General features: G+C 33.3%; 1 protein-coding gene across 1 annotated transcript; it reads right to left on the minus strand.

Moving 5' to 3' along the window:
• Positions 1 to 5,557: 5,557 nt before the first annotated feature.
• Positions 5,558 to 8,480, minus strand: LOC129884633 (WAT1-related protein At1g09380-like). Its single transcript, XM_055958915.1, has 7 exons — positions 8,116 to 8,480; positions 7,471 to 7,533; positions 6,835 to 6,951; positions 6,508 to 6,754; positions 6,213 to 6,368; positions 5,969 to 6,120; positions 5,558 to 5,886 (listed from the first exon to the last, which is right to left on the minus strand). Exons 1-7 carry the CDS (start codon positions 8,289 to 8,291, stop codon positions 5,694 to 5,696), a joined length of 1,104 nt encoding a protein of 367 aa, XP_055814890.1. The 5' UTR covers positions 8,292 to 8,480; the 3' UTR covers positions 5,558 to 5,693.
• Between the last annotated feature and the right edge of the window lie 6,129 nt (positions 8,481 to 14,609).

The raw sequence follows: 14,609 nt of genomic DNA on the forward strand, positions 1-14,609 counted from the left end.
CTATAAAATAAAATAAAAAATATCATACTTTTGTTATACAGTTCTGTTGATTGAATATAATAATGAATATCAATTTCAGTTTCAAATAAATGGGTGTTATACATACTGATATACATTGATATGTATATATACATATTTCAAACTATATATTCCGTATGTTTATGATACAGTTCCACTGACTGAAATGGTAATGATAGCAGTTTTAGCTCAAAATATATGGTATACATAATGATATACATTATATGTACACTTAACATAAATATATCTCAAATAAATGGGCTGCTATTCATACTAATATCCATTAATATGTATATATAATATTGACAAGTACAAAAGCAACTGACCATTCTTCTTTTCTTGGATGTGGAATAAAATTTTTGTTTTAACTTTTTTCTTTTTCTTCTTTTCAAAACTGACATCAACAATATATTCATATATTGAAAAATAAAATCTAACTATTTAATATTCAAATATGCAATCATACGGTGCCGAATTCTCTTCTTAATAATAATCAGCTGATATGTTAAGCTGGACGAGATGTCGGATAAGGTGCATGATGCCTGCTTAGTGCTTGGCCAAAAGTGAAGAAGTGCACGTTGACTGGGATTTTTTGTTTTTATTTTTTACTTACCTTTGGAGATTACACCAAGCCAATAATAAATATATATTAAACATATCCTCTAAAAACTTTTTACCACTTATCAGAAAGGCGGAGTCAAGATAATGCTTAAAAAAAACAGTCAAGATAATGCTTGATAGTAAACAATTTAAGAAAATGTAAAAAGGAGAATTCGACCAGTCTTTAATAATGGACCATATATCATAAAAATAATGTCTTACAACTTATGTTTGCATAATGGAGAAAAAGCATAAAGCTATGTAAAATTAGACTCCTCCTTAAGTGTTCTAAAGTATCACAAAAATGATCAAATCACTCACTTCTATTATTTCCTTTGATTAAAGGGAAATCTTAGTCTCAAAATATGGCTTTCTTTCAAAAGAATTCCCTACTATAATTCGACGCAAGAACTAAACGTTAAAATTAAAGGCTATTAAAGTTATAAAAAGGAAACTACTTAAAGCCAAGAACATGAGTAAAGTAATTAAATACTCCATATATGAAGTGTCTGTACCAGAAAAAAGAAGAAAAACGATTGCAGTTGAAGTGATAAAAAGAAAGTGGAGCAAGCAATAATTAAATGCATTATATACAACCAAAAGAACAAATTAATGAAAGTTGGACTAAAAAGAAAAAAAGATGAAAAAAAAAGGAGTGGCGGACAAAGAGTATATACCATTATTTTAAACTCTTGGGACATAAAATGTTTTTACTTTTAAAAGGTGCAGGTAGCTCAAGGCAAAATGGTAACACTCTACCTAAAGTAATATACCTTAAATCCTGATATTATTTAAGTTCCAATAATTAAGTTTCATGATTAAATGATATGTTTTGTATTTAAATTAGTACATTTCATTTATAAAATGTGCCAAAAAAGAAAAACTGGTAATGCGTTGGACATTATATTAGTCATACCTTCCACTTTAAAATAGTAAGCATGCGATATAATAGTTGAACATATACTAGCCCTTTACAAATTGAATGTAAAAAAATGAAGCTCCAAATTAAAGACCTCTTGAATTATTTTTAGATCTTAGGTATAAATATAAAGATCTTTTGTAAACAAAGTATAAAATTTAGACTAAATTTACAAAAAGATACAAAACTAATTGATCAGCCGCCAAGTGACGGCAAGTTGCAAATACTTCATATGATCTAAAAGTTAAATTGTTTTCATAAATATTTTTGTCTAATAAATAAGAGTTAATTTTACTTTACCTCTTTAATCTTTAAGGGTCGAAAAGGAGGGGTAAATGGATTAAAGGAGCGTCTAGACTGAGAGTTGGTTCTTGGAACATTGGAACGTTAACGGGCAAATCCATAGAGCTAGTTAAAATTCTAAAGAAGAGAAAGATTAATATAGCTTGTGTCCAAGAGACCAAATGGGTAGGTTCTAAAGCTAGGGAGGTAGACGGGTATAAGCTTTGGCTTTCAGGTAGATCGAAATATAGGAATGGGGTAGGCATTTTAGTAGACAATGATCTAAGGGATCAGGTAGTGGAGGTTAGGAGAGTCAACGATAGGATGATGTCGATTAAGGTGGTCGTTGAAGGGAGCACATTCAACATTATTAGTGCTTATGCGCCACAAGCGGGCTTAAGAGAGGAGGATAAGAGGCGCTTTTGGGAGGATTTGGACAAGTTAGTGGGAGGTATACCACCTACTGAGAAGCTTTTCGTGGGAGGGGATTTCAATGGGCACATCGGGTCTATTTCAGGAGGGTATGATGATGTGCATGGAGGCTTTGGCTACGGGGTCAGAAATGTAGGAGGCCTTTCACTTTTGGAATTCGCAAGAGTTTTTGGGTTGGTCATAGCCAATTCGAGTTTCCCAAAGAAGGAAGACCACTTGGTAACATTCCATAGTTCGGTGGCTAAGACTCAGATAGACTTTTTACTCTTGAGGAAGGTCGATAGAGGTCTGTGCAAAGACTGTAAGGTCATTCCGATAGACAACCTTACAACCCGACATAAGCTTTTGGTGATGGATTTAGGGATCAAGATGATGAGGAATAAGAGGGTCGGGGATGATCGACCTAGGATCTGATGGAGGAGTTTGACCACTGCAAATGCCCTGGAGATGGGAAAGAAGTTGAAGGCCATGGGGGCCTGGGATAGTAATGGGGATGCGACCAGTATGTGGGATAGGACGGCTAGTTGTATTAGGACTGTGACAAGGGAAGTGTTGGGAGTCTCGATTGGTAGTCGTAGTCAACATCGAGGAGACTGGTGGTGGAATGGAGAAGTGCAAGAAAAGGTGGAAGCAAAGAAGATGGCGTACGCAAAGTTGATAGAAAGCACAGATGAGGTGGAGAAGTGGACGAATAAGGAACTTTATAAGATAGCGAGAAAGGAGGCGAAGTCGACGGTTTCGACGGCAAAAACAATAGCTTTTGAACGTCTTTATGCTGAACTAGAAGAGAAAAGTGGGGATAGAAAATTGTTCAGGCTAGCCAGGGCGCGGGAGAGAAGGGCACGCGATGTGGACCAAGTGAAGTGCATTAAGGACGAGCATGGAAAAGTATTGATAGACGAGACCTTCATTAAACAGAGATGGCAGTCCTATTTCCATAAACTCTTGAATGAGGAAGGGGACAAAGACTTTGTGTTGGGAGATTTAGAACATACAGGGAGGCATTGCGATTTTGGGTATTGCAGGAGTATTAAGGTCGAGGAGGTTAAGAGTGTCATTCGTAGAATGCGCTGGGGAAGAGCAACCGGACCTGACGAGATTCCTGGGGAATTTTGGAAGAGCACGAGCTCGGTAGGTTTGGAGTGGTTGACTAGGTTATTTAATGTCATCTTTAAAACAGCAACGATGCCCGAAGAATGGAGGTTGAGCATAATGATCCCTCTATACAAAAACAAAGGGGATATCCAGAGTTGCAACAACTATAGAGGTATTAAGCTACTAAGCCATACTATGAAATTGTGGGAAAGAGTGGTAGAGATGAGGGTGAGGAGAGACGTGTCTATTTCAGAGAACCAGTTTGGATTTATACCGGGACGCTCAACTACAGAAGCCATCCATCTTATGAGGAGACTCGTGGAGTAGCATAGGGAGAGGAAGAGGGACTTGCATATGGTATTCATCGACCTAGAAAAGGCTTATGACAAAGTCCCAAGAGAAATACTATGGACATGTTTGGAGGCTAAACGTGTACCTATGGCATATATTAGGGTGATCAAGGACATGTACGAGGGAGCCAAAACCAGGTAAGGACAGTAGGAGGGGACTCAGAGCACTTCCCAGTGGTGATGGGGTTGCATCAAGGATCAGCTCTTAGTCCTTTTTTATTTGCCTTGGTGATAGATGGATTGACGCGACAAATTCAAGGTGCGGTGCCATGGTGTATGCTTTTCACGGATGACATAGTCCTGATCGATGAGACTCGCCGCGGAGTTAACGCTAAGCTGGAGGATTGGAGACATACCTTGGAGTCTAAAGAGTTTAAGTTGAGTAGGACAAAGACAAAGTACTTAGAGTGCAAGTTCAGTGAGACACCTCAGGAGGTTGACGTTGAAGTTAGGCTTGGTGCTCAGGCCATCCAAAAGAGAAGTAGTTGCAAGTATCTTGGGTCTATCATGCAAGACAGCGGGAAGATTGACGATGATATCACACATCATATTGGGGTAGGGTGGATGAAATAGAGGCTCGCTTCCGGAGTGCTATGTGACAAGAATGTGCCACCAAAACTTAAGGGCAAGTTCTACAAAGTGGTGGTTAGATCGGCTATGCTGTATGGGGCGGAGTGTTGGCCAGTTAAGACTTCTCACATTCAAAAGATAAAAGTTGCTGAGATGAGAATGCTGAGATGGATGTGTGGGCACACCAGGAGCGACAGGATTAGAAATGAGGCTATTCGGGACAAGGTAGGAGTGGCCTCGGTGGAAGACAAGATGCGGGAAATGCGACTGAGATGGTATGGACATGTGAAGAAGAGAGACACAGATGCCCCAGTGCGGAGGTGTGAGAGGCTGGCCATGGATGGTTATAGAAGAGGTAGGGGTAGGCCGAAGAAGTATTGGGGAGAGGTGATTAGACAGGACATGGCGCAGTTACAGCTTACGAAGGACATGACCTTAGATAGGAGGGTGTGGAGGACCCACATTAGGGTAGAAGGCTAGTTCATAGTCTCGTTATTCTTCTTTATTCATAGGCGTAGTAGTGCATTACGATCTCTTGCGCTTTGACTTCTGATTTCTGTTATTATTTATTGCTTTCTATGCTTTGATTACTCTATTTTACCTATGACGCTTTCATTATTTATTTAATCGTTATTTGTTATTTGTATTTATTTATTTGTATTTATTTGTTATCTATTCGTTATTTGTTTGTTGTTTTTCTCATAAAGCTTTTAATTTTCCATTCTTATCTAACATTTTTTATGCATTTATGCTTTTACTGAGCCGAAGGTCTCCAGGAAACAGCCGTCCTACCTTGGTAGGAGTAAGGTCTGTGTACGTTCTACCCTCCCCAGACCCCATGTTGTGGGATTTCACTGGGTTGTTGTTGTTGTAAATATCTTCTTTTTTTTAAAAAAAAAAACTAAAATACCAAAATATATAACTTTGTTTTTATATATATAAACGATTTAAGACAATGAATTTTTTAACGTGAATCATTAGATCTGTGTAGAAAGATTTTTTTCATGAGAAATTAAATAATGACCGTAGCATAATAATGTTGGTATACCGCAAAATAAACAAAATAAACTACTATTTTTTATAGTGAAATTTCATCATCACGAAAATATTTCAATTTTTTTTTTACATAAATTAATTATTTAAGCATATTATTATATTTTCAAAATCTCTCATATGAGCCGAGCAGAGATTTTTTCTTCTTCTTAAATATCAATCTGATTTTTATCTTATATGGAATGTTTTTCTCATTATATTTTATAAGCAATTCTTCGAGGTAATGGAAGAAATAGTACATAAAATCAATCGGCATGTTATTTGAATGCTTAAGTTTATGCAAATATATGAACAACTTATATTTAGTAAATAAGAATAATTTCATATTAGAAGAGATTAATTTCATATTTATTACAAGTGGTTTTATTGCCTCGTCATAGTTCAGTTTTGGATTCTGTGATGTGCTTCATATTAGCCTTGGGAGTTAATTGCAATTCCAAATCAATTGATTTACTGAACTGATTGATCTTCTCTTTATTTACTTCAATATCCTCTTCACTTGTCTCCATCTTTTTCCCCCACAAAAAGCCGTACAGCCCAGCCACTACTATGATTGATCCTACAACTCTGATATATATAATAAAGTAATCTCATTAAAATGGTCAAAGAAATGCAATTAAGAAAAGAAAGAATGAGGCTATATGCTTACACTCCAAGGTATAATTTCTCACGAAGTAAAATCCAACTGAGAAATGCAGAAATAACTAACAGCAATGGATTGAACATCGACACATATAAAGGACCTTTTTTTTCAATGCACCATGAGCTCAAGAAATATGTTAATGACGTAGCCACCACTCCCTGTAGTCATAAACAAATTATATATTTTGGTTATCTTTCTACAATAAATATTTAAAAGACATATGAAAAATGACAGAGACAGTACGTCATACATTATAGACAACTGAGAGAGCTCTAATGGGATTTAATGCCCATTCAGAAAGTTTAGGGGCGACGCAAAAGCCAATAATGATGCACTCCACACTTGCCATTAGGCACATCAACGTTGTGCTTGTATAGGGAGCTGCATACTTCTCGTTTACCCTTGCCTAATCAATCCAAAAACAACAAAAAAGGATTGGTAAAAAGTTATTTGCACTGAATCAATAAATGCAAGATGATCATACACATGCCTATGCACTAAAACTGGAAAAAAAAAAGTGAGAAGGGAGTAAATAGTAATATTGCCTGAATGATTAACCAAATTGCATAGGTGAGACTGGAGAGTATAAGTAGAAAAGGTCCTAAAAAGAAGTTGGAATGGGGAGAATTGACATCTTTGTCTGTATTTTCTGCATATTTCCAGTGAAATCCCAATTGACCAATAACAACTTTTCCATGATATAATGACAATAACATTGCCCCTCCAACACATACTATTGTCCCCCAAAACTTGGCTTGTCCTGCTATACTTCTTAACCCCAATTTCTCAACCCTGCACCAACAAAATTAAAATTATTTACACCTACTTATTATCATTTTATTTTACCTTTGAATTGTTGAGAAATTAATTACCCCAAGGGTACGGCTATGATAAAGGTGAAAGCTGGGATTAGATTATCAATGGCGGAAACAATTGTTGGAGTTGAATTCTTTAGCCCAATGAAATATATATTTTGGTTCGCTGTTATCCTGTATATTTCACCATAAATAAACAAAAGGTTAGAATTGGTGATCCTATCCGAAATAAGTCCGACCTCTTTATAACAGAATATCATTTTATTATAATAATCAAGTTCTCTTTAGAATTAATTTTTTGTGTGATGTTTTTACTCTCTATAACAACTTTACATCAATCATTAGTATAAAAATACATTCTTTAATTTAAAAAATTACTCTTATAACAGTCTTATTCAAATATGAATTGATTTTAATTTACGAGGCCCCATATTTTTGTTGCTAGACATTTATTTTCATTATATAAGAAATTACTGTTACTGTATTGTTAACATAAAGTCGTACATAGAAATAGAATCTCTAAGTTAACTAATAATAGGTATAGTATTTTGATAAAATATTTTGAAAATTGAATACAGTACTTCAATTTTTATAATATGGATATACATACTTCTGCTGTTAAAAAAAATATTCAAAGAATAGTTATTTCATTGGACAAAAGTTTAACAGTATGACCGAAAAGAAAATGCTTACCCGAAAATGGAACACAAAAATATCTGGAAAAGTATAGAGCGTGTCATTTTGGGTCTAGTTTTCCTGTCAATATGAAGAAATAAATGGATTACGATGAAGAAAAAAGTTGAATCGAGAGACAAGTAGACAACGATAAATTAAATAAATATTCCTTATCATAATTGTTATAATTTTCAAAATTCGACCATGGAATTTCGAACTACTTTTGTGTCCCATGACGTTAGTAATCTAGTAATTAGAATTGCTACTATTTATTTCTTGCTCTACAATGGGATAAAAAAAATGTTTTGTTTTATTAAATGATTATCCTTTGGAAAAAAATATTGTAACTAAAATTAGCTTTCGCTATGCATGCAGATTGGGAGCAGTAGAAAATAATTGATTTAATCAAAAGAGATAATATTTGCTCTAACACAAGCACCATCAATTGTTAATAATTAATAAATAGTCACGAGTTCGCAATAACTTTTTATGCGGAAAATTGTCCCTGTGCAAAGGGTACAATAGTCAAAAGCACAGACATTTATGAAGCAGCTACCGTACAATACTTACCCAATGGAATTGTTTCAATTCTATCAAATGACTAAAATACCCTCAATTTAAATTTTAAAAAAATAAATTGATGGGTAGGAAGAAGGGATATACCTCTCGAAGAAGTAAGCAAAGGGAGCAATGGAAATAGTTGCAAAAATAGGCCTATAAGCTGACTGAACGAAAGCATTCATGCCACCATCCATTACTAACTTTGATATTATTATCATTCCAGCAAACGCAACTTGCACAATCACCATTACCACAAAAACCATCAATTCATTTCCCATTTTCTTCCTTCTTGATATTAACGAGTGCGCGTAAACTTCAATGGGTGGCCGGGAGAGTATATATTAGTAGGTGAAGTGAAATGGTGATTTGTATCTGATAATATTAGCCCATGGAACTATATATATAGTGACCAATTGCTAGTAGAAAAGATATTGCAAGCTTGGGAGGATGGATTTTGATGGATGGTAAAAGGAGATGTAAATGTTGGATATATATCTTTGGACGACCAAAGACAAAACATGTGTATAATGTACATTTGTCATCATAAAAAGTTTGATAAAAATATTAAAATGATTAAAATTGTCCCACAAAAAGGAGCTTTTTATGTCAAAATTAATGTTTAATGTTTAAATTATGTGGACCAAAATTAAACATAAAGAAATTTCTATATTTTTTTAGTGGATTTATGATTTCCAAATCATGATAAGTATGTTTTTTTTTGGCTGATATCTCATCGTGAGAGATAAAGATAAAGTTCTATAAAATTCATACGTCTTAATCAACCAAGAAGAATTTGGACACTACAGTTAGTTTGTTTTGATGATTTTGCTTGAAAGTCTTTGCAAGATAGATGATGATTAATTTTCATCCATAAAAAAATTGTCATGATCAAAGTTCATGTGGTACATATGGTCCATTTTGGATCTAGACTTATACGACTTAATTTTTTTGGATTAAGCCACATGCATCGAATTTCAAAAGCAAGTACATAAAGAAAAAATGATTGAGCTATGTCTTATAAAGGTTTTCAGTTTTCTCCTGTATTACAATGTGAAATTCATATAAAATATCATGCACGTACACTTCACTTCAAAAGCTTGTCAACCTAAAAAAGATAATCAATTCCGTTTGATGCATCCGTCCTCGTTGATCTGCCCTCCGTTGAGGCATCACAAAAATGTTCAAAATTCCAGCTTAATAATTGATAATAGAACCAACTTCACATTAAATAATTGCAATTTTCTTTAATAAAAAAGAGAAAAATTAAATCTGCTGCGAGAAAAGTTGTTTTGCTTAAAAAAAATTATGTAAAAAAATTGTTTTCCGCAATCAAATTGCATAGCTTTTAGGTCCTATTTATAGATGTCGCCTACTAAAGAAACAAATGGACGTTGACTAGGCGCACTTGATAATTTGTGGGGTTGCCAACTGATTGCAGGTGAAATTATTCATTCATGATTTCTCTTTTAGAAATTAATGCACATGAACACTACTTAATTCCTTGGTCCTTCATATTTGATTTGACATTTTTTTTTTAAAAAAGATTATTAATATTAAGTTTACTATATCATTTTTTATTTATAGTAAATTTAATATTTTAAAAATTAATTATAGTTAATTATAAAATGAATTAAAAATTAAGTGATAAATTCTCTTTTAATTTTTTAAAATAAATATCTATTTTATCATAATATGGACAAGTAAATGTTAGTAAACTGTATTGAAAAATATTAAACAGTAACAATAACTTCTGAAAGTAATAAAATACAGAATCTAAAAATAATAACAGTATATAAAAATTATTGTAAGAACAAAATCGAGCCCACTGAATACACAGTGTGTCCTTAAGGAAATTATTCCCCTCAAAGTACCCGATGTTTTGGAATCTTTCCTCCTAGGATAGAACGATTTACTCACCAAAGTAGAGGTACTGCAAATTTTTGGTGTCTGCGAACCACTCGAAGGCTGTATATCACACGATTTTAGGAAGTGCAGAAAGAAGAAGAAGAAGAAGATGTTATTTTCAGAAAAATCGTATGGAACATTCTGAGGATCAAGAGACATATATAGACTGTTTGCACCTTTTAAGAAAAGGCACCTGTTGGGAAAAGATTTGCCTGTTGACAAGGTTGCAACCTTTCAAAAATCTGTTGGAAAAATGGAGGGAAATATTTTTTTAAAAAAATTAATCCGGGAAAGAAACGGGCCGCGGATCAGGATTATTTAAATTATCAATCAATCATATCAATTGACCAAATCCAAATCCAAATCCGAAGCCGGGCCTATCAAACAAACTATAGGTTTCCCTTTCCGTGAGATAGGGGATAAAACGAATTCGAAGCCGAAGCCGAAGCCGAAGCCGTAGCCGAGCGACGACGGCGCGAGGGGAGACCCTCTTCTTGACCCTTTATCAACATGAAGGAGTGCTTCTACTTTTAAGTAGGAGACTTTTCATTTCCACCACCTATGTGGGACCAAAGCTTATTTAATAACGCAAGAAAGAACAGATCATTTTCCCTCCACTTCTTTTTCCCTTAATTTCTCATTCAAACTATCAATTAAACCCAACAGTAAAAGTAGTGGAATGTACTTTATTTAGATCGTTAAGATGAGAATTTTAAGCTTATTGGTCATGGTTATAGCATAATGCAAGGAACTTTTTTATTTGAATAGAAAATTTAGAGCCGTTTGGACTTGATTTGAAATTAGGTTGATTCGCAATTGAAATTTTATTTGGTCATGCAATTGAGATTTTTTAAATTGTATTTTTTATTATAAGCATGGAAAAATAAATATGATTTGTGAAAATTATCAAAACTTCGTTCAACCGTTATATAATTTAACCAAATGAGCAAATCATATATCATAAAGAAGATATCAGAATATGCAAAGACGCCGAATAAGCAAATCACATACTTCTATGTTTTTTTATAAAAAAAATTTTTGTGATTAATTATTTGTTATTACAAACTTTCAAATACACTTAACTTTACAATGATTTATTGATCAAATAAATCAACAACAATACTAACTAACTGTTTTTTTATAAAAATTCTCACATGGTACATACTATCTACAATCTCTTCATATCGAGTATGAGGGTTTTTTGCAAAATTTAAAATTATGGATCTTTTATTATTATTATTATTATTATTATAAATTTGACCCAAGTTTTATATTTAAAAATAATTTGCAATCACTATTTGAAACTTCAAATTCTACTAGAATTTGGGATTTAAAATTAAAATTATGCAGATTTCATAAACATGTGCTGATATAAATTCAAAACTTAAATCATGCTCCCAAATCTTATTGTGAGACGCTTAATTAGCCAATTATTGAATAAAAGACCATTGAAAGATAGAAGATCAAATATTTGATCAATTCTTTGAGTGGAATTTGAGTCCCCAACGTCAAGTCGCAAAAAAAAAAGCATAAATAAATAACTTTTGGCAATTTTGTTGTGAAGAAGTTTAACAAGTTGAGTAATATAAGGGCCACTTTAGCATTCTGCTTTATATTATAACCGAAAATCAGTCAGTGGTTGGTTTATCCTCTATAGGTACCAACTAGTACTACAATTTAAAACATAACGCCAAAAAAAATTGTTGCCTTTTGCATAAAAGCTGTTGCGAAATGAGAAATTTACCAAAGTTGTTGCGAAAAGTACAATTCAATGTTGTTTGGATGGTTGTTATCTTGTTGTATTGTATTGTATTATTGATTTAAATACAATGTTTGTTTTGATTGTTTAAATTCTATTGTATCGTATCGTTTAAATACATCGTTAGGTAACGATAAAAATATTCATTTTGTGTAAGGATCAATTTGGTGTAATCGCGTCGTTATCTTAATATTTTCTTCCCATTTTGTCTTTATTTATTATTTAATAATTTTATTTTATCATTTACTCTACCTTTTCATAGTTGTTCTATCCCATACCCTACAATTTCTTGTACGTTTATCATTGAAATTATGGATGCGTCACATTATGTAACGACGGATAACGATACATTGTATTCAATAAAATAATATAGTACGATATAATACACACAATGTAATACATTATGAACCGATACATAACTGACGTCCAAACAAAGTGTAAAGAAGGGTTAAGTCAATATCATGTAGGTCCGTATCTTACATATCAATAATTATTTTACATGAATCAAGCTGTTAGTTATTGTCAAGGAAGAGAATCTTTGAATAGAATATACACGGAAAAATATTAAATATATTCTTAAACTATGTGAGATTAAGTGAATATGCCAGTCATTAATATTTTAGCACAAATATACATGTGGGACATTGAAATTGCTAGATCTTCTTCCATATCAAGAATTGAACTGATCTCCTTCCATATCAAGAATTGAACTATCAGTCAATCTATATTTCCCCAAATTGACAATATTTTTTCTAGGATAATTTGTTACGTGAGCTAGTAGTCCATAAAGTAACTTGTAGATAGGACCATCGACATGAAGTTGAGAGAATTATGATACAACTCCTATACTCAATTAAAAATAGTATACTCATTTTGAAGTATTCACAAATTACCAATACTTATGGCATACTTGTTGGATACTGAAGAATCAACGAATGAATTGTGGTTAGGAGTGAAATGTTACTTGAACTCAAAGCTAGCTTGTTCTTCTGAAAATGCATTAAGGCGCTGCACTTGACAGGCATATGAAGCCATATGTTACATGGATCATAGGTTCAAGTAAGTCACATTTAAGGTACAATTGGGTTTTAGTCGATGCCTTTTACTGTGGCATTTACAATGTGGAGATTATGGAAATTCAAACTACCTGTAGATGACAGAGTGAGAAGATAGGGACTGGAAGGCCCATCTAGGCGTTGGTATTGTGAAAAACCTACTCAGGAGACACTTGCTCAACTGTTCCTGAGATCTTTTTTAGCTAACAAGAGTTGGTCCTATTTTTTTTCTTTTGCAGGTTTTAACATTGAAGGAATGCACTTGAGGGAAGTGATAATTCTATGGTGGGAGACAAATGTTAAAAAAGGAATGAGACCATACTATAGAGCTATTCCTAGCTTGATAATGTGGGAGCTTTGGAGAAGGAGGAATAGAATGAAGCATGAGGGAAAGAAGACATCAATTCAGAGAGTCATTCATAATATTACCAGGAACATTTTCATGATGATACAAATGAGGAAGTCTAATATAAAATGTCCTAGTAATTGGCCAAATATGATTAAACAATTGGAAGGTTACAGTCCCAAGATGAAGGTAACAAGAGTATTGTGGGATTTCCACCGGTAGGCTGGCTAAAATACAATACAGATGGGGCTTCGAGGGAAAATCCAGTTATAAGCTCTTATGACTTTTGTTTGAGGAATTCAAGAGGGAATTTATTGTATGCAGATGAAGCTACTATTGAAAACACCACTAACACTGTAGCAGAGGCGAAGGCGATCTAGAAGAATGTAAACATAGCAGGTAGGAACAACACAATAATATAATCATTCAAATAGACTCTATGCTATTGTACAAGATTCTAGAAGGAAAATTGTCATGTTCCTAGATAATCACAGAGATGGTGACAGAAATCAGAACATCCTTACAGGACAAATAACATACATTCCAGCACATTCTCTGGGAAGGAAATCAACTAGCAGACTACTTGGCAAATATTGCATTCGATAAAGGAGGGTGCAACTACCAATATTTCAATAGTTTGAAAATAGCAGGAAGAAAGATTATTAATAGTGATAAACTAAAATGTCCTTATTTGAGAGTAACTCTAGCAAATAGATAGAGGGGACAGGGAGATTCAAAGTGTTAGGTGTTTTATTTTGGCTGTTTGTTTATTTTCTCCCTAGTTGAATGAGCCATGTAGGGAATGGACTTTGTCCGAGGTGGCGTTTTATTCTCATTAATTCATCAATAAAATATCAAAATTTAATAATAATAATAAAAAAAATTAGTCGGTGATGTTATGGGCTTTAGTTTTCACATTTTTGGGCTTTCAGTCAGTTAGATATGCAATCAAAAAAATTAGACTCCAAAACTAGTCCCCCTCCTCTCTTTCTTCAAAGACAGAGGTACACATCACAGGAAAAATGATGTGGACCTCCTTTACTTGATCGTCAAGAAAAGTTAGTAGCGCTTCGGATTGATCACGAGGGACAACTTCTCTTGATCACTTCACCCTTGCTAGAGAACTTTGAGAAAGACAATGTAGTCGACTTCCGGCCCAACTATTTTTTCAAAAAAGGGCCTGTTTGGACGGACAGGAGATTTTTCCATTAAAAAATTACTTGATTGAGTGCTTTTTAAAAATTAATTACTAATTTTAGCGATATTTTTTATTTATTACCATTTATAGCAATACATAGCAATACTATGATAAATCTACACTTGTATTAAAAGTGAATTATGTATACAATATAAATATATTATAAGTGTTTTAAAATATATATTATGTTTGTATAGTAATAAACTGACATAATGTATTATAATTCTATTAAAGTATGTGATAAATGTATTATCCATCTATAAAACTTGTATTATATATATTTTATAAATAGTTCTCAGCAATATGTATTAAAATTGTATTATAAATATATTA

This window comes from Solanum dulcamara, chromosome 4 (genome assembly GCF_947179165.1).
Source record: "Solanum dulcamara chromosome 4, daSolDulc1.2, whole genome shotgun sequence".
Taxonomy (NCBI): domain Eukaryota; kingdom Viridiplantae; phylum Streptophyta; class Magnoliopsida; order Solanales; family Solanaceae; genus Solanum; species Solanum dulcamara.